Source organism: Trachemys scripta, chromosome 7 (genome assembly GCF_013100865.1).
Source record: "Trachemys scripta elegans isolate TJP31775 chromosome 7, CAS_Tse_1.0, whole genome shotgun sequence".
Lineage (NCBI taxonomy): Eukaryota > Metazoa > Chordata > Testudines > Emydidae > Trachemys > Trachemys scripta.
The window spans coordinates 6,950,839-6,976,588 of NC_048304.1; the positions used below are offsets into that span (position 1 = coordinate 6,950,839).

At 44.7% G+C, this 25,750-nt stretch overlaps 1 protein-coding gene across 2 annotated transcripts in view; it reads left to right on the forward strand.

The window, feature by feature from the left end:
* Nucleotides 1-7,186: 7,186 nt before the first annotated feature.
* SLC25A26 (solute carrier family 25 member 26) overlaps nt 7,187-25,750 on the forward strand; it is a 126,953-nt gene continuing 108,389 nt past the window's right edge. The window contains exons 1-3 of one of the 2 annotated variants that reach the window (XM_034775940.1): nt 7,187-7,310; nt 12,708-12,864; nt 15,655-15,764. In XM_034775940.1, the coding sequence (XP_034631831.1) occupies nt 7,278-7,310; nt 12,708-12,864; nt 15,655-15,764 (300 nt within the window). In that variant the 5' untranslated portion in view covers nt 7,187-7,277. The remainder of the gene's footprint in view (nt 7,311-12,707; nt 12,865-15,654; nt 15,765-25,750) is intronic. The other variant, XM_034775941.1, reaches the window with a different exon arrangement.

Consider the following 25,750-nt stretch of genomic DNA (forward strand, 5'->3'; position numbering starts at 1 on the left):
TTGGAATGGGGCAAGCTATTGTAAACAGCCTGGGGAAGCTTATGGTCTCTGACATAACGTATTCAGATTCTATACTGGTCTCACCCTAGCCCTTAAAAGGAGGTTAAAGCTGCAAAGCAAAGCACTCAGAATCAGGAAATGCCAGAAATAAGGTTGCATGTGCATCCTTAATTCAGTCCCCTTGTGGGCATACATTATGATACCGTCTTTAAATACACGATCACATACTATTTTATCCACAAGACCCCTGCCTCATTCAATGCCCCCGATGGACAGAGAAGGAGGCAGGATTGTATTGTGAATGAGGCTCTGGCCTCGAGCACCTTTGCCTAATTCTCTGTAAAAATAACAGGAGCACTCAACTTCCTGGCTTTATACTAACCAGCCCACTCCTGCCCAGCTGGGCTTCATGGTCAATTAAGCTTGGCTTTCCGTCCAGGTGCAGCCAGGTACCATAATTGACTTCTCAAGCCCACCTTAACTGCCTCAGGGCCTGTGAGGACACACCCACCCCATCACAGACCTCAAGAAGTCATCAAGTCCAGCCCCATGTGCTGCGGCAGGACCAAGTAAACTTAGACCCTCCCTGGCAGGTGTTTGTCCAACCTATTCTTAAAAATTTCCAACAGGATGACCAGATGTCCCGATTTTATACGGACAGTCCCGATTTTTGGGTCTTTTTCTTATATAGGGTCCTATTACCCCCCACGCCCGTCTCAATTTTTCACACTTGCTTGTCTGGTCACCCTAACCTCCAGTGATGCGGATTCCACAGCCTCCCTTGGAAGCCTGTTCCAGAACTTTACTCCCCTTAGAGTCAGAAAAGCTTTTTTCTAATATCTAACCTAAATCTCCCTTGCTGCAGTCTAAGCCCGTTTACTTCTTATTCTACCTACAAGAGAACAATTGATTTTGTTAACAGCCCTTAACATATTTGAAGACTGTTATCAGGTCCCCCGTCTTTTCTCAGGACTAAACATGCCTGTTTTTTTTATCCTTTCCTCATAGGTCAGGTTTTCTAAACCTTTGATCATTTTGTATTGCTTTCCTCTGGACTCTCTCCAGTTTGTCCATATCTTTCCTAAAGTGTGACGCCCAGAACTGAACTCAGGACTCCAGCTGAGGCCTCACCGGTGCTGAATGAAGCAGGACAATTACCTCCCAACACTCCTGTTGATACATCCTGGAACGTTGTTAGCCTTTTCACCACTGCATCACATTGATGAGTGATATACACTACATCTTCCAGGTCCTTTTCAGCAGTACCACCACCTAGCCACTAATTCCCCATTTTGTAGTTGTGCCTTTGATTTTTCCTTCCTATGTAGAGGACCTTGCACTTAGCCTGTGCACTTATATATTTACACAAACCCTTTATCCTACACAGGATTCTCTCTTTTCCTCTCAGCCCCTGAAGTGTCCATCCACTCAGCCCGTTCTTCACATCTCCTGCCTTGTTAATAACCTCCTCCTAGCCTGTCTTTCTTTCATTGTATGTGGCTGCAGGATGTTAAGGACACCTTTGAAACTGGCCATTATACTCACAGAGCTGCACCTGCCTCCCTCAGCTGGGCGGCACACAAAGGCTTTGGCAAAGCATGAAAGGCCATTAAACTCCAGCGTGACATGCGACATACTGTATCTCCAGACGTGCTGAATGGAATATTACATGCCAGCACCATATTGATCCTCGGCCTCCACCATGTTAAATATAGATAGATCACATAGAGTGAATACTGCTACCGATGGACCCGGTGTATCAGGGCTGTTGCAGTCCCATTACTTATTGATTGGAATGATTAATTCTTTCAGCGTGGGACAATTTTTTTCAAGCCTGAGGGTCTTTGCCTGCCACCAGCAGCGAAGATATATTGATCTGGTCAGAGCGTATTAAAGCTGCTGTGGAGCAGATGTTAACAACAGACTACTTGGCATATATCAGCCCCTGGCAGTATCAGCTGCACACATGTTCCAGTTTATTTATTAAAGCAATTGCTTTCCTCATTCTGTTTATTATCTCTGTCCTGGGCAATTCATGAGCACTTGAGTCAGTCCCTTCCACCACTGGTCTGAATCACCATTTAGCCTCAGTGCTGGAAACACCCTGTGACTTTCTATTCCAGAGAAATCTAGTTCATCTCACTTTTATGGAAAACAGATGCGATGACAAGGGTTTTTTCCCATGGAAACCTGTCAGTTGCTATCACTGTTTTGAAATTTAAATGGTGTAAATATAATGAACCCAAAGAGTCAGGGATCCCGTCTGTTGGGAGCCCCTTTCACCAAAACGCGGCATGGATGCCAGCGTGGAGGGAAAATTCGGTTTTGTAGCAGCACAAAATGGCACTTAATAGTTTGTGACTCTGCTGCCTACGCATTGCAAAGTGACCGATGGGGACTATGAAGTTACAGGATAGGGGAAATTGCCATTTTTTTTCTTCTTCAAAAGTTGGCTTCACCAGCCAATGTTTTAAGTTGGAACAGCTCCAGTGTCTCAACTGGTGACAGTGCAACCTTGAAATTTGGCAAGGACATAGGAACAGATTTTTAAAAGTGTTCAGGTGCCTAATCCCCACAGGGCCAAATTTTTAAAGGTACTCTAGGTGCCTAACTCCCACTGGGAGATCATTACTTTCAGCAAGGTATGGTTTGGAAATTTTGATGATTTAGCCTCTGAAAGGCACATCTTACAACCTAGGGCCTCTGGTCCAGATTTGCAAAGGCGCCTAACTCCCAATGGAGCCACGAGTAATTACCCAGGGTTCCAGATAGGCTTGTACAGCCTACACCGGGGGACTCACTGCTGCGGCTTCACCGCTCTAGGACCCAAACTAGCTAGATGAACGCTAGCTTGGGTATGTCTCCTTGAACTGCAACCATACCCCTCAGAGTTCATACCAAGCCTCTGCAAGGAGTGCCTGGTCTCCTGAGTAGCTGTGGTACGTGTGGGTGGGGCCTGCAGTGTCTTCCATAGAGTGGAGAACACTTCCCCCCTTCACAGAACAAGGAAGAAAAAATCATCCAGGACCAATGTTCTATTGTCGATTCTGTGTGCAGGACTGGTAGCAATTGTTTGCAACTGGTGTGAATCTAGCAGCTTCAGCTGGTGGACAAATAAACATGGTAACCTCCTTGCTGGTAGATACTAGCGACTAAGAGGGGAACAAAGCGTGCAATAGTTAACGCACTAGCCTTTCGACTCTGCCCCGTTGCTTAGCTTACTGCAAAAGGGACATGCGGCAGCATCGACAGCATTGTCTCACAAAGGAGAAAGGACACGAGAAAACCAACCTTTTTCTTTGCTCAACTTACTCTGTAGGCTCGGTGGGAGTTCACCGTGGGACGCATCAAGAAGATTAATGTTAGGCCCATAGCATTAGACAGAGCTTGTTCGTTTACGACAGGACAGTGGCTCAGAAGAATAAAAGGTTGTGGCCTCTCTAATAGAGTACTGCTGTTCATTTGACAGAAGGTGATAAATAAAAAGAGCCACAGTGCCACAGAGCATATTTTGAAAGCTTCACATTGAACAATATGAAAAATGGCTGCTGAGACCCTGAAGAACCTTTACATCACGGGGCCTCAGGGGTAAAACTGGAGAATAAGGCCTCCTTCTAAATGCTACCCTCAGTGGATTGTGTAGGGATGATAATAACTTTGAGAGCATGCTTCATTTGCTGCAGTTGCATGATTTTTCCTTCCAACATCTTCTCTGGTATCTAATTGAATGACAGACATGTACTTGGAAAATGAGGTGCTTTGGATTGATACACTTGTTTCATTATTCACTGTAACATGAGCTGACAGTGATAGATGGTGGATCATTTTTTATTTCTGTCTCCTGTTAAAATAGCAGGGATGTTTCTGAAAGCTGGGCACTCGGTTAGGTTTTTGGTCTCATTCTAATAGCTGTCCTCAGTGCAGCCTCTACTCTATTTTACATATGACATGTTTACTAGATCTCCATAGTCTTCTAAGAATCGAAACCAAAGTTATCTTGAATGAACTCCAGGAAGATTAAATAAACTTTGGCCTGTTTGGACTGAGTGACCTTCTTGGGGATTGATGTGTAAAGGAAGCACTGGAGGCAGAGGTGAAAGTAAGCTGGTACACCCTGGTACGGCGAGAGTTGGTGTGCCGTACTGGGGCGGATCGGCTTCCCCTGGCGGCAATTTAAAGGGCCCGGGGCTCCTGCCGCAGCTACAGCCCCGGGCCCTTTAAATCATCCCCAGAGCCCTGGGGTAGTGGCGGCGGGGCTCCGGTGGCTATTTAAAGGGTCTGGGGCTACGGCAGCCGCTACCGCCCTGACCCTTAAAATAGCCGCCGGAGCCCCACTGCTGCTACCCTAGGGCTCCGGCAGCAGGGCTTTGGGGATGATGTAAAGGGCCCGGGGCGGTAGGGGCAGCTGGAGCCCCGGGCCCTTTAAATCACCACCTGAGCCCCCGGCTGCTGCTGGTACCCCGGGGCTCCGGCAGCGGGGCTGAGGTGGTGATTTAAAGGGCCCGGGGCTCCCAGCTGCTGCTACCACTGCCCCAGGCCCGGCCCTTTTAATCCTGATTTAAAGCACCCAGGGATTTAAAGACCCCGCCTCTTCCGGTAGAGGCCACCCCTCTTCTGGTTGAGGCCCCGCCTCTCCTAAGGACTCCGGAGTACCGGTAAGTCCTTTAAGTTACTTTCACCCCTCACTGGAGGAGAGAGAGAGAGAGACATAGTGTGTTGAAGAGGAGTATTACACTTTGGCCTGGTCCCCACTAAGCCCCCACTTCGGACTAAGGTACGCAAATTCATCTACGTTAATAACGTAGCTGAATTCGAAGTACCTTAGTCCGAACTTACTGCGGGTCCAGACGCGGCACAGAGGCTCCCCCGTCAATGCCGTGTACTCCTCTCGGCGAGCTGGAGTACCGGCGTCGACGGCGAGCACTTCCGGGATCGATCCGGGATCGATTTATCGTGTCTTAACCAGACGCAATAAATCGATCCCAGAACATTGATTGCCTGCCGCCAGACCCTCCGGTAAGTGAAGACGTATCCTTTGTGTGAAAGGATAAGGTGTTTTGTGAGCCAAAGCCAACAGGTGACTCTAGCGGAATGCCATGAAATCTCAGATTGTCTATCTAGGCAGGATTGCCAAATCCATGCATTTAAAAATCACAAGTGAATCCCCCCCAAAATCATGAGATTGGCTCAAGAGTCCTGAAATTTTTAAAAATAATAAATGCTGGTTTATTTTTATTTGCCTTCTGTTTTAAAACCGTGGTTCATGTTTTTAGGGATTTTTTCTCTGCAAATATCCATTTTTTAATGGAAGTCGAGATTTTTACAAAATCCCCCATCTCCGGGAGCCTTTAAGAAAAGCATCAAGTATCAAGAGAGTCACAATAAAATCATGAGAGCTGGCAGCATTGCTCTTCTCCAGGATCTGTACTGGCGGCCAGTTGGCTTTACAGCATTGGTTTGGATCTGTAAAGCCCCAAATGACTTGGGAACTCCTCACTGAGAGATGCGCCCTGCTCCCTGGACACACTGTTGGGGTTGCGGTCAGCTGAGGTGCTGGAACCCTCTCAGAATAAATGAGATGGAGCTGCTGGCTCTGTGGTGACCTCTCAGCTCATCGTCCTTAGTCCAAACTAGTTAAACCACTGCCCTCAGAACATGCCTCAGACCCTAGCATTTTACCCAGGGGTTATAGGTAGGTTGGCTGATATGTGTGTGTGTGGGGGGGTACCCATTGATGCCCCCTCACATCTCTGGTGCTTCTCTGGTTTGGGGGGATTAGACACTGTTGGTTTTGTGCATTGCTTTGCGGGGGCTGTATTTCTAACTCAAGGCAAAAACACCTGGAGTGTGAGATGGGAGCTTTTTCACTTTGAATATACTTTACAAATCAAAAGGAATAATAATAACACAATGCTGTTTGAGACAAACATTCCTGCTCTAACTTCACAGGTCACACAAGGCAGGCTTTGTCCTATTTCTGGTATCATTTCAAATTAAATTCAAGTAGACACGAATGTAGGATTGGCTGCATCCTGGGTGAGCCACAGATGATTGTTCATTGTGTTGTTCGCTCTCAGAGGCATGCCCGGGCAGTAACAGCTCCTCTTCACATCATTTCACACCAGTAAACCCTAGGTCACTTTGGTAACAGCTATATTTCCCAAGGGGTTTTCAACTGAGGCATGAAATAAGTGACGACGATTTCTCCTTCAGAAGAAAAAGGGAAATGTAACATTTCTTCCTGACTCTGACAGGCATCAGCTTGATGCATCATGCTCCTGATAACGTTCAAGTTACATCCAAGGTTACACTAGAAAAACAAACACAATATTACCTCGAAAAAGTCAGCCATTAAATTGACCAGAATAACACGCGGCCCCGCTTTAAAGTACTTGGGTTGATTTTTGGCCAGAAGATGTGCTATTTTAACATCGCCGCCGTGTCGAGCTTTGAAAGACCCACGCAGGTGACTTGCTGATCTGCACCCACAAGGATCCTTATCGTACAGGAGTGAAGTTACAATCTTGCAATTTGCTGTTATCACTCCTGGGCGTGCCCCTGACTTTATGTTTTCCATGAAAGCCGAGGTTCTCCTCTAATAACGCGGCTTTGCCCCTTTCTGAAAGGCTTCGTTTTGCACCAGGCCGGTGAGAGAGTTTGGGGAGTTGGCACCACGTAGGGTGACCAGACAGCAAGTGTGAAAAATCAGGACAGAGGGTGGGGAGTAATAGAAGCCTATATAAGGAAAAACCCTGAATATCGGGACTGTCCCTATAAAATTGGGACATCTGGTCACCCTACCACCACGTGGCCCGTTCTTACACCTTCCCCTGCCCCATGTCTCCCAGGGAGGGGATGGCTGGGAGCTGTCACACCCTGTCTGCCCCGCCGCATGCAGCTAGCGCTGGGCACAGACAGGCGGCCTGCCCTAGAGGGGCTGGGATTCGAACCGGGAGACCTAGAATGCTCCCACGCCAGCTGTTGCCAGGGAGGGGCAGTTCCATGCGCAGCCCCCGCACTGGCGAGGGACGGGCAGGCGCTGAGGGCAAAGGGACGGGCAAAGGCTTCGCTACGGCTTCACTCCCCCCAGTACGCATGCGCACTCCCTACCCAGGCTCACTCACAGCGGCCCGGACCCCGGGGCGCAGGCTTATTGGCCCAAGCAGCCCACGTGACAGCGGGTCGGAGGGCAGCAGTATGGCTGCGCCCAGGGGTGGCAGGTGCGGCCGGTTGGAATCGTCTCCGCGCGACGGGGAGCGCTCCGCGTGGGCGTCCGCATGGAGCGGGCCGAGTTCTGGGTGTCCCTGACGGTGAGGAAGGCGGGGCGGGGCGTGCAGCGGTGGGGGGCGGGGTTGGGGGTGAGGAAGGGGGCACAGCGGGGCGGGATGGTTTGCAGAGGAGGTGATGGGGGGCGGGTTTCGGGTGAGGAAGGGGGCGCAGTGGGGGGATTGGAAGCGGGGCGGGGTGGGGGGCACAGCGGGGTGGAATAGGGTGCAGAGGTGATGGGGTGAGGAAGGGGGNACTGTTCACAAATAAATTTAGGCTGAAAGTTAGAAGGTTTCTAATCATAAGAGAAGTGACATTCTGGAACTGCCTTCCAAAAGGAGCTGAAAGAGCAAACAATCTAACTAGCTTTAAGACAGAGCTTGACAAATTCATGAGTGGGATTAGATGACAGGGTTGCCTGTAGTGGTGGGGGGCTGGTCTGGGCAACCCTTGGCAGTCCCTTCTGGTTCATGTCTTACTTTCCTCAAATCGCATGCTTCAGGGCTTCATACATTCACCCCAGGGGTCAGGAAGGGAATTCTTCCACAGTATATTCACAAAAAGAACAGGAGTACTTGTGGCACCTTAGAGACTAACAAATTTATTAGAGCATAAGCTTTCGTGGACTACAGCCCACTTCTTCGGATGCATCCACGAAAGCTTATGCTCTAATAAATTTGTTAGTCTCTAAGGTGCCACAAGTACTCCTGTTCTTTTTGTGAATATACTGTGGAAGAATTCCCTTCCTGACCCCTGGGGTGAATGTATGAAGCCCTGAAGCATGCGATTTGAGGAAAGTAAGACATGAACCAGAAGGGACTGCCAAGGGTTGCCCAGACCAGCCCCCCACCACTACAGGCAACCCTGTCATCTAATCCCACTCATGAATTTGTCAAGCTCTGTCTTAAAGCTAGTTAGATTGTTTGCTCTTTCAGCTCCTTTTGGAAGGCAGTTCCAGAATGTCACTTCTCTTATGATTAGAAACCTTCTAACTTTCAGCCTAAATTTATTTGTGAACAGTTTATACCCACTTATTCTTGTTCCAGCATTGTCCTTTCATTTAAATAGCCCTTTGTTCTCCCTAGTGTTTACCCTCGTGGTGTATTTATAGAAAGCAGTCCTATCTTTTAGGCCCTCTGTTCCCCTAATCATTCTAGTAGCTCTTCTCTGCACCTGTTTCTTTCTGAATTGATCTTTCTTGAATGTGGGTGACCAGGATTCCAGAAGAGGTCTTACCACTGCCATATACAATGGTATTAATACTTCCTTGTGTCTACTGGAAATGCAACGCCTGGATCCTATTCGCTTTTTTTCATGGCCGCATCACATTGGTGGCTCTTAATTGCCCTGTGATTGACCAACATACCCAGGTCTCTCCCCAACTCTCTCACTTGTATCTGTTGAGCCCCCAGTTAATATATTAGCAGGAATTCTTGTTGTTAGTCCCTATGTGCATGACCTTGCAGTTTGTACTATTCCATTTCATCCCATTTCTATTTCTCTCTTTTTGTACCTGGACAGTTTTCCATTTCATCCTGTCATCTGGCTTATTTAACTGTCCAACACACACCCCGTACAAAACAAGCAGAACCCTTTAGAGACCCAGATAATCTGTGTAAGTTTTAGAACTGAAATAGGTATCACCAGGGTTGTAACAATCATCTTTTTAATGAGCATGTTTTGTAATGAAAGACCTATTTTTTATAATAGAAAGAGCCAGTACTCTCACTTGGCAAAGCTTTTAGAGTGGTGTCCATCTATTCTTGAAGGAGGAGGATCAGAATGATGTTGGAAATAACCAACAATAACAATGAGTGCGCCTGCTGTAGTGTTGTGACAGAAGGTTGACAGGTGTTTGAGAATCAGTGGAGAGAATTACTCTGAGAAGCTACAGATCCTAAATGTATTTTATCTAAACAAAAAGCTATTTGATTTCACTGTGTCTATTCAATCAAAGTGCATGGCAGCTTCAACCAGAAAAATATATGGGGCGGTGGGGGGAGGGAAATAAATGTTGAAGAGCAGCTAACTTTGTATCTTAAGAATTTTAAAAAATAGTAAAAACAAAACCATTAGAATAGATCTTGTTAACAAGGATTTGTTACTCCATTTCTTCTTTCATGCTATGTTCGCAGCCTCCGCCGTTTGTAGCGTAAGTTTGAACTACTCATCTAACACCTACTCATCTAACACATCATGCAAAATGCAGGGAAGCATTTGTTAAGGATGAATTTGAGCAACAACGTTCAAACATGGCAGCGAAGGGCACGTGGCTAGCTTGTGGACAATACGAAGAGAAAGGAATGCTTAATTTTTGAACTACCTTTTCCTCTCATGTTTTGAATTCCACTAGTGCAATGTAACAAACTGACTGCGTTCCCAAAGCCAGAAATCCTGGAGTTATCCTTGATTCAGAGCTTGCTTTCTTCCTTCTGCCTCACTTGTTTGTAAGTCTGCCTGCCACGCCTCTGGAGAGTTTGGCTACCTTTAACCTGCCCCTCCTAAATGTCTTATTCTTTCTATAGTCTATGCCTGTTTTGACTATTGTGACTTCTTAAGTTCCTTCTTGCAAGACCTTAATTGCATCTCTTTGCTTCTTGTGGGGCCAGATTTCCCAGTGCTCCCAGCACCCACAATTGGGGCCAGATGCTCAAAAGAGCTCAGCGCACAAAGTGTAGAGGTTTCTTGAAAATCTGGCCACTTATTTTGGGTGCCTAAAAGGAGGCTGAGCTCTGTTGAAAATCTCTCCAAGCCTCTTCACTTCACAGCCCTGAAACGTCATTCCTTAGGCTTCATCTTTGCTTTTCCATCCCCATCTCATCCTGGTGCTTTCCCCTCCATTCCCACAGCTAGTGATGGCAGGTTCCTGCTCTTTGTTCACAAACGTGGGGATGGAGTGGAGCAAGGGTAGCGTGGATAATTGTAAGGGTGTAGCTGAATGACCCGAAGGAGTGAAATGTTGTGAAGAGGCTTGTCGATTCCAGTGCATGGGTATGTACCATGACTAGTTATGGCTGCAGAATGTAGGAGGAAAGGTCTTCTCTTCCTGTTCCATGTTCAACGGGCAGGTGGTTTCTAACCCTCAGAGGAGTCAGGTGCTCCCAATAGGAAGAATGAAGGCAAACAACCAAACTAGCATTAAGATGGAGTTCGATAAATTTAGAAATGAGATTATATGATGGAATTGCCTGCATCAGCAAGAGACCGGATTCAATGATCCAGGAGGTCCATGCCAGTCCCTTGCCGCTAACTCCTATCGCACAACTATTTCTGCTATGTATCTGATGTGACATTTATACACTCTCTTAGAGGCTTTGTGGACATGGACCAAGAAAAATTCAATCGCAGATTAAGGGATATATAATTTTTGGGGCATTTGCTAACTGAATCCTCTCTCCAGCTTTTTAAAAGATTTTATCTCTATTTACTCCTAGAAGAATCATTTACAAGTGAACAACTAAGAAAGTGAATGCTGCTCCCTTCCACAAGTGTATAACAGACTATCGCCCCGTATTTTATCATCCATTTTCAATTAATTCATTAAAAATATGCATAGGGCCAACTTTGTCCCTCCTGAATTGTGTATAGTTAAGTGAAGCTGCATGCCTGGGTGTAAGAGCAGAATTTGGCTCACACTTAAATATGCTCAGGTGACCTATTGTATGAAATATCATGGTTCAATACATTTGAATTCGATCCTGGTTTTATTTAATCATGTTGCTGGATTTAGAGTGTAACAGGTATATCCAGCTCCATGCAAAGATTTTTTTTCCCCCCCAGCTGTTCAACTGATAATGCTAGTGCTGCTGACACGCAGTTGAGAATGGGCTGCTTAGTCGGCTTATTATCTAAAAATCATTACTGTTTGCTGCAGATGGAGTAAGCTCCCAGGTATTCTCACCATCCTACAGGTACTCCATTAGCTGCTTCATGAATTTAAATGACATTTAAGATACAAATCCAAAGAAGCAATTAGTAACTTTTGATTCATGTTTTACCAGCTGGCTAGATTAAATCTGATCAATTTTATTTTGGGCAGATAAAAATTCTGATGGAAGAAGAGTTAGAAAAATCAATGCACGCAAAATAGCCAAATAGATTAAAAGAGTAATTAACTTATTGATTAAAACGTTAACGGTAGATAGCAAATGCCTCTCTGAATCCTCTGTTAGGGTGGAACAGAAAACCAGGTGAGCACAGTATAATTGTACTTGAATTATCCAAGTAAAGATTCAGCAGTACCATACATCCATGCTCATGTTTTCTCCTGCTGTTGTATACAGGGTAGATATCAATATATGTGCTCCGTAGCCCAAATAACCAAAAAATGATGAAGGTGGATTCAAAGAATAAATTTAATACAGATTATTAGATATGTTAAAATGGCTAAAAAATTTTTTTCGGAGAGTGAGGGGTGGGGAGGTAGTTGTATACTCATCCCTGCCTATATTTCATCTGGTTATTATTCAGGTTTTGCAGGGGCCTTGGTCATGGATGCCATCTTGGTCTCTCCTGGTCTCTGTGTGCACACAGTTTAGTTAGACCAAAGTCTTTGGGCTAATATAGGTGTATCTAGGTGAAAACTAATGGTCTGTGTTATACAGGAGGTCAGTAGGATTGCCAATTTTCTAATTCCAGAAAACCGAACACCCTTGCCCCGCCCCGCCCGGGACAAGAAGCAATGGGCTTAAACTACAGTAAGGGAGATTTAAGTTACACATTAGGAAAAACTTCCTAACTGTCAGGATAGTTGAGCATTGGAACAAATTAGGTAGGCAGGTTGTGGAATCTCTGTCATTTGGAGGTTTTTAAGAACAGGTTAGACAAACTCCTCTCAGAGATGGTCTGTCTTAGTCCTGCCTCAGCTCAGGGGAATGGACTAGATGATCTATCAATCTCCCTTACAGTCCTATGTTTCTATGACTCTGTGAAACTTTTGGTTTAAAATGCATTTTTTCTGTTTTTGGCTGTCAAAAACAAAATTTAAATGAAAACCCACACATTTTTTTTTGTCGGGAATACAAATCTTTTTCTCAACCAGTCCTAATATTTGCACAATAATTCCTGGCACTGATGGACAAACTGTGCTGTGTCATATTGCTAACTGGTGGGTGCCATTATCTTAGGGCTTATTTGCCTGGCTCAGAGTTGTTGGAGCTGCGTTACTACCTTCACTCAACCCAAAACCGTGAGGCGAAATGAAAGAATGGTTAAAATGTTGCACTGTTCTTTTTGTATACTGTGCTGGTCCTTGACATCAATCTACACGTGGTCACTTGTAGTTAAAAAGTAATTATTGGAGAAATCTGCCAATGAATGATCGAGCCACTAGTTTGCTGCAAATGGCTAGATTCAATAATGTCCTTTAGACACGTCTCATAGCAGCATGTGTGTAGGCAAGACGTTGATGTTAATTTGCTTTACTTCTGTTTATCTTGAAGGCTGGTGGGATAGCTGGTGTGTGCGTTGACTTGATATTATTCCCTCTGGATACCATAAAAACCCGACTGCAGAGTCCCCAAGGATTTAAGAAGGCTGGTGGCTTTCGCGGCATCTACTCTGGCGTTCCTTCTGCTGCTGTCGGATCCTTTCCGAATGGTAAAAACTGTGTGGATTGTGCTTGTGTTAATCCCTGTCTTCCTCTAGGGGAACGGCATAGTCAAGTCTGTCCTTTCTCTGCCAGCCTCCGATCGTGCTAGCAGCTCCACATAGGACCCCCTGTTGAAGTTATGAGGCTTTGTGTGGGTGCAGGGATCCAGCTGGGTGGGGCTGTGTGTGCACCATTGTAATGATGACCCCTAATGTAGACTTGCTGCATTGCACTGTACCTGAGTAAATCACACCATGGCATGCCCCATTTTGCACTGGGGCAGTGTGCCAATATTAGTAGATTGCACCAGTGTAACTAAATCGATGTAATCACACTGGTGCCAAGTTATGTAATGTAGGGTTCCAAAAGATAAATCCCCACCTCCCCCCTATATATTGTTTCTCTTTCCAATTTTATAAATCTGCAAATGCTAACTACTGGTGGTACTGCTTTGTGTTTCACAATTCAGATTCCTATGCACCATCATGGTGACGCCACCGTGTCCAGATACTCTTCTGGAAGCCTTGATGCTATTCTTTTCATCAGCTCTTCACTTAAAAATCCAATTTTTGGCTTTACACTATGGAAGCTGTTCCCTTTCCCTTCCATCTCTCTCTTGCCACTTCCTTCCTGTTTTCAGCAGCGCCTACAATGTGCTAAGCATTGTCCAAATATAAAAGAAGACACAAGTCCCCATCCTGGAGACTCTTGCCTTTAAATCCTGGTCATGTCTGACTGCAGTGATCATGAATATGAATGCTCCAAGTGTTACCTGGGGTTCTTTCAACCCAAAGCTCTTGGTATCTTTTACTCTGTGCGAGGAGGGGTCAGGAAATAAATCAGGGGAGACACGGCCGTCCGACCGATAGATGGCTGGCACAAACAGGAGAACACAAGAGTGCTTTCACTTAAAGCTAAACTTTACTTAGACTCGAGCACTTACACACGTCCACAACAAGATTAGTAAAACACCCCCAACCCTTGATAATTACCAACGCTGAGTGTGGCTCTTGAGTGGCACAGCGGCAGCCCGTCTGCCGGTGGGGAACACAAAATGCATCCAGAGGGAGAGACCGGTCCCGAAGAGTCCCCGCTATCTCAAGCTTTTCCCCCTTATTTATACATTAGTAATAGAATGTCCCTTAAAGAAACCTTGTTAAGTAAGCAGTTTTAATGATCGTGCAAGAGGTTCCTTCTGATTATTGATTAACCAGGTGTGGGTTTTTCTAGAGCCTGCAGCCTTGAGACCCCAATAGACGTTCCTGAGGGTACATCCTGCTCTTTTCAAATGCATGTATCTGCAACTTGAACACAATTTTTATCAGGAAGGACGCGGGGTCAAGCTGCCCTTTCTGAGGCACCCAAAACCCTCTCCCCTCCTGCCTTGGTCAAGCTGCATGGCCACTTTATAGCCTGCTGACTATGTTGCTTTTTAACAGTAAGCCATAGTGGTTTCAAGCACTTTACTGGTTTGCCAAAGTCTCCCCATACACAAGGGTATCTTGTGTACATGCATATGCTCCCCTCTGGTCTTTAAGAGCCAAATTCTAGCAGGGAATGTTCTCTTTGTTTTCCTGGGGAGAGAAATAAATAATTATAAGTCATTTAGAAACTGAGGGAAGCTTTGAGGAGGCCTTTTGAAATTGGCACTGTCTTTCAGAAACAAAACAGTTCTAGTGTCTGAAGAAAAATGTTTGCAATTCCTGAGATCTGTTTGCTCTCTTCGTCTTTGCAAAATGAAGTCCAGCTAGGCTGTCACGTTTGTAAATGTTAAGTTCACAGACCAATCCACTGACACCTTCAAATGTTCCATGTCCTTCAAAAGATGATATATAAAAAAAATTCTGTTCTTTATCTCCGCTTTCGTTATCTCCTTTTGAGGCGATAAGCATCTTTTGATTAACTGCAGAAGGCAATACATGCAGTCCTTTTGCACAATTAAAATCTGTTCCCCCGTGAGAGATGTCAGCTTTTTCAGGATTTGCATCTCTAACATCTGAGCTGGGATTTATCTCTTGCCGCAGTGTAAGACCAAAAACTTAAATGATCTTGGCGAATACAAGTAACCCTTAATGTGCTAGGTAGCAAATGCAAGACACCTGTTAGTCCAAAAAAACTGTTGCCACTTCAGTGTCTGGTTTGCTCTTCTTCCTGTCTCTAATAGTACACTGGTACACTTGGATTGGTTTTCTGTGCTAGGAGATTAGGGCTGTTACAAAATAAAACTGTTCCTTGCCCATTGGATTACAGTGTAATGAATGTTCAAGCTCTCAGGAGGATTTCATTTTCTTTCTCTCAAATGAATTGCTGTTGCTTCTGGAGCTAAACTGTAAAATAGGAGGCAGATTCTAGCTAGGAAAATGCTGCAATCAGATTTAAATGTTAGTAATGTTACTGAAGCCGTTGTTTCCTTAAAGGAGCTGATTTGTAATATCAATTGACCATCGTCCAATAAAGTACAGCCCTTACCCACAGTATTCTAGGGGGAAAAAACTTCCAATCAGTCAGAGATACTATTTAGCCTTTTTGCTTTTTAAATACTGTAATTGTAAACATGGTTTGAAACCCTGGGCCCATTGAAGTCAAAGGGAGCTTTGACCATGAGTGAAAGAGTATTGACCATGGAACTATGTTGGTAAGAAGGGTAGTACTGTTTTGGGGAATGTCTTGTCTCTGGATTATAGCATTGGCTATTTTCTGGATTATAACCGTAAACTAGGTTTGTCTGGATTGTAACAGCAATCTGCTAATGCACTTACAGGGATAGTTTGATGACTGGACTTGTTTTAAAATTTCAGCTGCTGCCTTTTTTGTCACCTATGAATATGTGAAATGTATGTTGCAAACTGCCTCGCCTCCATACCTGAGTCCAGTAACACACATGGTGGCCGCCTCCTTTGGAGAAGTAGTAAGTAACAGCTCTGTCTACTGTACATTCCATTTTTTCCCCTTCTCTTCTTGCTAGGAAGTCTTATGAGAACTGAATTTTAGTGGGAACCTTTTACTTGTTGATTGTTGAGCAGCAGGTTTAACAAGCCTGGTCTTTACAAAGCATTAGTTGCAAAATACCAACATGTTTTCTAGAAACTTCTGGGGTTTGTTTTGTTTTATTTTAAATGAAGCATTGACATTGAGTAACAGTCTGGAAGCATAATGTAGCAAAAGCTCATTCCGTGGGCAAGTTAGTGATGGGAAGGTACGGTTGTCCTTTGATTCGTGAAAAATCCACAGAACCATTATTTCAGAGGTGTTACCCTCTGCGGCGTGGCAGTGCGGACTTGCTGTTCTTCCCATGCCCCACCAGTTCCAGGTCCGCGAGTTGGTGGAAGCTTGGATAATACAGTGTCATCGGAAATAGGTTGAGTTGGGTATTATTCAAAAGACCTTCCTATCACTTACTTGCCCCTGGAATGAGATTTTGCTACATTGTGCTTCCAGACTGTTACTCCCAGGAACACAATGGTACCAAACATGACACCACTAGAACTACGTAGCCATGTAGTCGAGAAAAAGTTTAAAAATCACAGTGCAAGATTGGTCCCTTGTGCATTACATGTCCAATACTGAAATACCACCTGCTGCAGTAGGCTAATGGTTAAATACCTGGAGGACAGCTCTGATGAGTTGAATGTGTTTAGGCTAGGATTTCAGTGGATCTTAATCAGGGCCGGCTCTGGCTTTTTTGCAGCCCCAGGCAAAAAAGCCTCCCACCGCGTCCCCCTCCCCCTCCCAGCGCGACAGGGGAGGGCGCCGAGCCCGGCCGAGGGCTGCTCTCCCTGACCAGCCGGAACGCCGGGGGGGAGGGCAGCAAGCCCGGCCGGGGCCCCGCCCTCCCCGGCGGCTGGAGCGCCGGGGGGAGGGCGGCGAGCCCACTGCGGTTCCGCTCTCCCCGGCGGCCGGAGCACCGCGCCGCCCCCCTCCAGGTGCCGCCCCAAGCACAAGCTTTGTGGGCTGGTGCCTGGAGCCGGCCCTGATCTTATTGGATCTTAATGACTTTCAATGGGGTTTGGTCTCCTAACTCCCCCCCCCCCCATTGGCTCCTGTGAGAATAGGGTGACCACATGTCCCGATTTTATAGGGACAGTCCCAATATTTGGGGCTTTGTCTTATATGGGTGCCAATTACCCCCCACCCCGTCCCAATTTTTCACCCTTGCTATCTGGTCACCCTATGTGAGAACCCCAGTCATAATCTCCTTGCATTATTTCAGCTCTGATTTACTCACTTCAGTGATGTTTTCTAAACTGTTCCATTTTAAAAAAAATCTTGTGAAAATGTTCATGTCTGTGACAATAAAATGACTTATTTCAGCTGTTTATAATGAAAGATTTCTGAATTCGTTGGGTAAATGGCAAAGACTTCTGTAGGTCACTGGGGAGACATACTTGTTCTCTATTCTCAAGAAAAGGGGAAAACCGAATGGTCACTGAAGAATTATTTCTATCCAGAAGAAACTCAAGACACGCACTGGAAGCTGAATGCTCTTCTTTCCAGTGCTATAAACTAGATACATATCCAGTTCTCCTGTTTCTCACTGGTGATGTTATGTTGTGATATGGTCTGATACCTTTCATTAGTTCACTTGTTATTGATCATAGCGCCTAAGAGCCCCATTGTGCTAGGTGCTGTACAAATGCAGAACAAAAGACATTTCCTGCCCCAAAGAGCTTACAATCTAAGTATAAGACAAAAGACAACAGATGGATGCACAAAAAGATGGGAAACTGAGATAGTATTGGCTAATATGATAGCCTGTACATGCCCTGGGATATGTCTTACATTTAAAAAAAAAACAAGGAGTCCTTGTGGCACCTTAGAGACTAACAAATTTATTTGGGCATAAGCTTTCGTGGGCTAACTCCTTATTTTTTTTGCTGATACAGACTAATACGGCTACCACTGAAACTTGTCTTACATTTTAGTTACCATAAAGTAGAATGTTCTCTCTCAGAAATCGACAGTTTTGCAATTCAGCCACTTGAAAAAAGTGGTCAAAGAAAAAACTAGTCTGAGGTCACTGTGGTGTTCAAAATCTTTTTTTTAATATGTCCATTTTTGGCTGGTTGTATAAAGCTGTCCTTATTCAGTAGCTATAGTAACTTTTACCCTGGAGACATTTTCTGGTAGTTGTGTAGTTTAAGTATGTAAATGAGACCAGAGTGGTAAAAATATATTTCTCACTATTTTTCATTATATGACATTTTTATTTGGGGAAAAACAATTTAAAAATCGTAAAATGGAGGGTAATACTCTTAGTGTTGGAAAATATAAACAATCTAAACCTTGTTAGATTAGATTTCTTGCATTACGGATTTGTCAGACCTGAATGTACTTGAAAAGTCACTGTATCAATTATATTAACTGACTCATTCAGCTAAGGTATTTTCATACCCCCCACCTTTCTCTCTGAGGGTACCTCTGCTGCACCCCTCGCCCCCGCAGCAGCGAGTAAAATAGCAGCGGAGAGCCCTCGTTCTGAAACTCAGTGAGGTGGGACGGTCTCAGAGCTTAAGCCTAAGCCTGAAAATCTACACTGCCCTGGAGCGCCAGCCTGGTCAGTTGACCTGTTTTCTGAGAGACTCTGATGCAGGTGATGCACATTGGAAAACATCATCCCAACTATACATATAAAATGATGTGGTCTAAATTAGCTGTTACCACTCAAGAAAGAGATCTTGCAGTCATTGTGGATTGTTCTCTGAAAACATCCACTCAATGTGCAGCGGCAGTCAAAAAAACGAAGAGAGTGTTGGGAATCATTAAGAAAGGGATAGATAAGAAGACACAAAATATCATATTGACTCTATATAAATCCATGGTATGCCCACATCTTGAATAGTGCCTGCAGATGTGGTCGCCCCAACTCCCAAAAGATATATTGGAATTGGAAAAGGTTCAGAAAAGGGCAACAAAAATGATGAGGGGTATGGAGCAGCTCCCGTATGAGGTGAGATTAATAAGACTGGAACTTTTCAGCTTGGAAAAGAGACGATTAAGGGGGGATATGATAGAGGTCTATAAAATCATGACTGGTGTGGAGAAAGTAAATAAGGAAGTGTTATTTACTCCTCATAACACAAGAACTAGAGGTCACCAAATGAAATTAATAGGAAGCAGGTTTAAAACAAAAGGAAGTATTTCTTCACACTACGCACAGTCAACCTGTGGAACTCCTTGCCAGAGGATGTTGTGAAGGCCAAGACTATCACAGGATTAAAAAAAGAGCTAGATAAATTCATGTAGGATACTTCCATCAATGGCTATTAGCCAGGATGGGCAGGGATGGTGTCCCTAACCTCTGTTTTCCAGAAGTTGGGAATGGGCAACAAGGGATGGGTCACTTGATGATTACCTGTTCTGCTCATTCCCTCTGGGGAATCTGGCATTGGCCACTGTCAGAAGACAGGATACTGGGCTAGATGGACCTTTGGACTGACCCAGTATGGCCGTTCTTATATTCTTATATCTTTTCAGTGTAGATGTACCCTTAGAAGCAAGTGATCTCATGTGGAAGGAGGGGAAGTCTGCCCGAACTTTTGCCCCCCTCAATGTTTGTATATAAACTTTTAACTGTACATTGAAGCTAACTTCAGCTCTCCTTTGCAATGAGCAGCCTGAGGTTTATCACAGGTGCGGTGGCGGCAGCGGCTTGTGTTTTTAACGCTTCCTTTTTCTACCAAACTTGCCCTGAAATATGGCACGTAATTCCATTTTCCAAGCTCAAAAGGCACTGTTGTGGTAGCAGCCAGCCAGCTATTTTAGGACTTGATCCAAAGAGATGCTGAGCAATTGCAAATATCTTATTTTCCAGATGGCTCACAGCTATGTGTGTGCACGCGCTGATTGAGTACTGGCACTTAATCTGGAGTTGCAGAATGAGAGTGGCTGGGGTATTAGATTGTGGCCTTCCTTGTCTGGCACAGGCTGTTCCAAGAAAATGGATTTAGTCTGACTCTTTAGATCATTTGATTTCATCTCAACTGTTAAGAAGAGAAGCGGTATCCCAGCTAAAGTCCTGCTGGTCTTCAGTGTAGTGTTTAAATCACTGGGGTAGGATGCTGGAGATCTGGATTCTACTCCTGGCTTGGCCATTGATCTTGGGCAAGTCACTTCACCTCCCTGAGCCTCAGTTTCCTCATTTGTAAAATGGGGCTGATGGTACTGACCTGCTGTGTAGGAGCTGGGTGGTATTATTAGAAGACAAGTGTGTCTTCCTCTACTGGCCCTTCCAAGCATGTCACTCTCAACTTTCATTAAGGCAAGTTTTAGATTGTTTTTTGTTGTTGTGCTGCTGATGGGACAAGCTTGGGTTGTAGGCAGGCTAAGGGCGTGACACCGCGCCTGCACCTCAGTGAGCCTTTTGCACCCCGGAGAACTCTCCCTGACTGAATGTCCAGACTGTTGTCTAAGGCTGAATGTTAAATTGCACTCCTTTCCCTGAATGCCAGACCTCTTCTGGCTTTCGTGCATGCTCAAAGCCAGGGCCATTGCTAGGGAAAAGCTTGTTGGTGTTTCTGGGTGTGGCAGAATGTCGCTCTGTGTAAGCTCAAAAGTTTGTCTCTCTCACCAACAGAAGTTGATCCAATAAAAGATATTACCTCACCCACCTTGTCTCTTTAGTTATGTTTAAAGCATTCTTTGATTACATGCTGCTAAGCCTGATTTAGGTCCTGGGCATTCCAGGATCTACATCAGTGAAGCGGATGTAAGTGAAGCACATTGGTTAACCTTTGCTTTTTTTTTTTTGGCTTGCAGCTTAGCAGGACACAGGAAATGTGCGTCGTTCCAGGTCCACAATGACTGCACCTCTGCATCATGTTGGTTTTGGGGCTTGCCTTTTCTTTCTTTTGCATAATTGCAGTTCCTTGTGGCTTAGTCATGAAAAGATTCCCATTTCAAAAGGTTTTACGACTGCAGGATGATGATGGTTTTATAAATTCATGTTGATAGAGTTGTTTAAAACCAATCCATTTGGGGTTGGTAAGAGCCAGTTGCAAAGTCGTGCTCCCCCCCACCCCGCTTCTGTGGTCTGGGGATTCATATTCAGACAACAACTTCCCCGAAAGGTAGTTTGTCACATTGAAGAAAAGACTTTCTTGCATTTATAAATCAGCTGTCCCAGCAGATGTACAAGAAAACAGAGAGTGACATGACAGGGTAGGGCAACTGACAGCTGTTTAACTTCATATAGCAAATGATGCATGATTTTCAGCTACTGAAAATGCTTCCCTGCCTGATTCTTCTCATAGCTGTAAGTGTTGTAGGGAGCTTTATGAAACTTCTGTTGTGCATTTACAGATACTCTGGTATTCTTTTCCTAAGCACTTGGCCAGATGTCACAATTCAAATACACTTACCTAAACCTGGAGCGACTTGGTCCAAAACTGTGTACTGTATTAGCACAGACCGTTTTAATTGTTTCATGGCAAATACTTTTGGGTAAAACCTGGTGCTTTGGCTCAATTTTCAGAGATCAAGCTAAGGAGCACCTCTGACAACTCTGATTTGCTTGGAGCTACACCATTTGGTAGTCCCCTATAGTGCTATTGCTTTATTGGCCACAAGTCCTGGTGTAATACTGTCTGTGATGATACAGCAGACATGGAGTAGAGGCAGTGCCTTTTTTCAGTTCACGTTACTTTCCCCTCACCTTTCTTTTGGAAGCGTTGCTGCTTCTCTCCAGGATATTAAAATGTCTGATCACTTTTAACTTCCGATCTTCTATTCAACAGTGCCTTCTAAGCAAATATCCAGTGAAATGATATGACCTTGCCTTATCTGTGTTTACACGGCATCTTTGAGCCCTACTTCTCACTGAGGCTTTTGGGTCTCATGTTAAAATAAACAATCTTGAAAGACAAATGTCTGGGTTTTTTTTGGTGCTAACTTGTTTAGCTGCACGTATCCTGTAGCAGTCCGTTAAATTCCGCAGTCTGTAGTAGAAGAGTGTCTTAGGAGAGGCAGTGTGCTTAGTGAATAGAGCACTGCACTGGGACTCAGACTTTTCTTGCTTCTGCTTTTATCTCTGATATTAGCCTCCTGGGTGACCTTGGGCAAGTCAGTTGATCTACCTGTGCCTCGGTTTCCCCATGTGTAAAATGGGGGTGATGACACTTTGTAAAGCACTTTGAAGTCTACTGTTGAAATGTGCTATACCGAAGCTGAGTATAATTAAATTCAGATTATCTAAGCATTTCCTCTGATTACACTGACATGCCCTTCGACCGGGAAAAGAAATAGTTCTTCACTCCCCGGTGAAATGTCAGGGGTCCTTTATATTCTACTATGTTCCCAAGGTCATGAGATTCATTTCATTGCCAACACATCGTATTATTAGTGTGATAGGTTTGCCTGTTGCCAGACAAACCCATAGATCAGGGGTGGCCAAACTTACTGATCCTCCGAGCCACATATGACACTCTTCAGAAGTTCGAGAGCTGGGGCGCACCTGCTGGCATTCAGGACTTCTGCCCTGCTCCTGCTGAAGCCCTGAGCCCCAGCAGGTGTGCCCTGCGGGGCTGAAGCCCCGAGACCCCCCTCCCCACTGGGCAGAAGCCCCCACCCCACCACCCTGCTGCAAGGCAGAGGTCCCAAGTGTTGTCCCCCCAAGTCTGGTAGGTGGAGAATGGCGGGGGAATTGGGGGGCTCCGTGAGCTGCACTTTAACTATAGAAGAGTTGCATGCAGTTCTTGAGCCCCAGTTTGGCTACTCTTACCATAGCTCTATCAGCTACTGACCTTCGCTCTGGCAGTGGCCAGCTCCTGATAATTGAGAGGAGACCCAAAACTCCTTGTAATATGCCTAACCAGCTTGTAACATGCTGTAGGTAATAGGGGTTGGAAAAGAACTGTCCTTAAAGTCAGGTTTCAGAGTAACAGCCGTGTTAGTCTGTATCCGCAAAAAGAAGTGGACTACAGCCCGAAGAAGTATTATGCTCTAATAAATTTGTTAGTCTCTAAGGTGCCACAAGTACTCCTGTTCTTCTTTTTGTCCTTAAAGTGGTCAGGCATTAAGCTAGTCCCAAGGCTTTGAGTGCCTGTTTAATCTAGACCTTGGCTTGCATGTCTATAAATGTTGTAGGTGGCCACTCACACCTAACATCCAGCAGGTCCGTTGGTTAACCCCGTTACACGTACGTTCCACAGGCGGACTGCAAGTTGCATAAAGAAATACTTCCTTGGGTATCTTAGATTGACTGCAGGTTTAATTAAATCTCAGGCTTAAGCGGCGAACCCCGAGTGACGCAGTCAGGAGGGCAAGGCTGCTTTGTGTTACCTAGATAATCCTGTTCCTCACCCGCGTAGGGCAGGGTGCCCAGTAAGATCCCCCCTTTTCTAATGTGTTTGTCCCATTCTACCAGCCTGACTAGGTGTTCTGCTCTGGTTAACACAGAGCATTACATTACTGTCCCCATGAAGCCCTGCCCCCTTCCTACTCTTAGCTTTGGAGTAGGGCACACCGTCCTCTCCTGCTAAGATTTTGTGTCATATTCCGCTTTCCCCATACCCAACTTCTAATCTGCCTCTCAGTGAGGCTTCTGTTTGTTGAGGCTTTTCCCTTCCCCTGCTTAAACTTGATCCCTCTCTCTGTCTGCCCCCTCTCATCACACCTGCCTTTGTGCTTACACATCACAGTGCTTCCTGGTCTAACTGGCATGTCCGGTCCTAGCTATGAATCAGTCCCAAACCGTTAACGGAATGACTGATCCCAGCTATTTTCGCTCTGCCGCTGGAAAGTGCAGTAGCACTCTAGCAGAGGTAGTGCCAACTGGCTGTTTCAGAGGAGAAACAGCGTAGCCCCGTCTGCCTCTTTGCATTTGTATTTGACCCTTGGGCTTTAATTGTTGGCACCTGGGCATTTTTTTTTAAAACCTTAGAAACCAAACAGTCTTACTGGATGTGATTTAGGGGGTCTATAAAACTAACCTCATTGTCAGTGGCTGCATGTGTCGATGGTCTCACAACCGCGTTGGTGGTGCAAGTGAAGGAAGAGATGGGAGGGAGCCGATTTAAGGCTGTCTGCTTTACAGAGCTGCCATGTAACTTCCTCAGGCAGATTCTCTTTGACCTTAATACCAGTCTCTGTGTTGTCAGCTCAGAAATTCGAAGCACAGGCATTGCAAGGAATCAGATTCCATAGGTATCCCACAAAACCCTTTAGGAATCCTTAAAAGGCACTCACTCCCCCACCACTGCAATCTATAGCTCAGCTACGGTTTGCCTGCTAGCTAATTCATGGAACATCACATGCAAATGAAAGAAGCCTCCAAGTTTCTGAGCTATAAAATGTCCTGTTCCAGAATAAAATGCGGCAGAGTGCAACCTCAGGATGTACAATACCCATGTCAGCCATGCTAACTAGAGGGAAAAGTTAGAGGAAAGCCTTACATCTTGAAAACAAAACCCCACTTAATTATTTGTGGGGATCCCATAAGAAAAACCTGACTGGAAAATTTAATCAACTGTGGTCAAAAGGAAATCAGACGCAGATGTTACATTGCAATTTTAGAGCCCCTTTTGTTTAAAGATCTGAAACTGCTTTGCAAGCACTAAGCATCACACCATGTGACAGGCAGGACAATTGTCTCCATTTTCAGGTAGGTAAACTGAGGCACGGTAAAGTTTAGATAAGATGGATGCTTGTTTCGCTCTGTAGCATGCTTGGTTCCTACTACCCTACAACAACAACAGAGGCATATTCACAACCAAGGCATCTTTCATACTGGTGGTGCTGTATTTTTATTTTTAAATAATAGCCTTGCATCATGTTGTGACAGCTATAGTGTTGAAAGAAGCACTTCTGAGCTAATAAGCTTCTGCTTTCCACAGGCCTTTTTCTCTTACTGTGATGGAAAAACGGAGCCGTAAAATAATTGAGGTAGGGATTAGGAGATTTGGTACACCAGGCCACCTAATAAAAATGGCACAAATTGAGCTTCTCTCACTGTTGTCTCATATCAAATTTTATTTGATCGATTTTACTGTATTCCAAATTGCAAGCATAAGGGTGAAAGTTGTAATTATAGTTTTATTGATTAGTCATTAAGTTTCAATCAAGTTATAACTACGGGGAATGGCTATTATTTTGCGAGTAGTTTTTTTTTTGTTTTGTTTCAGGCATCTTTCCTCCCCCTCCTTTCCCCTTGCACACTTAAAATAATTGCTTTGATATTACAAACTGCTTTTATAATGTGGATACTTACCTACCTAAAAGAGTGTGTTATAACAGCTGATTAGTGTTAGTAAAAGGCTTTGAGACCACTGGGTGAATGAATGTTAATCTTATTCATCTGCCATGCTACTAGATGTAAAAATAAGACGAGGGGAGGTAAGGGGGAGTCAAAGGCAGAACATGTTCCCTAAAATTATTATATAAAATGTAAAACAAATATTAATGTTTGGCTTGTTATCCTTGTTGGTTTTTAAAACTAAAACATTCCCCTGTAATATTTGCATCCTAAGCAAACGCAGCTGTGCAACCAACTAGACTAGAAACAGACGAGTTCTACTGAGTGATGTGCAGAACTGAGAGGTAAACACATCCCTTAACAGTGTATTCATTTTTCTTTTTGATTCTAGGAACTGAGGGAATTAAGCACATCAGCGACCCAAAAAAAAAAAAAGGCAAATAAAATCTGACACTAGACACATTTTATATAATTAAAGTATAATAAAATTTTTCCACAATTGAATCTCACCGGAGAGGGGCTTCTGAATACCAATACAGTGATACAGGGCATACATAACTTTCAAGAAATCACTTGCAAATGGACAGACAAAACACAAGGGGAAAGACATGTAGTACACCACAACATCATTCCAAAGGAGGAGGAGTTGCAGCAGTGGCAAACGGAAACAGCCACAAAGCCTTCCTATTGTCACCACTACCCAGTTC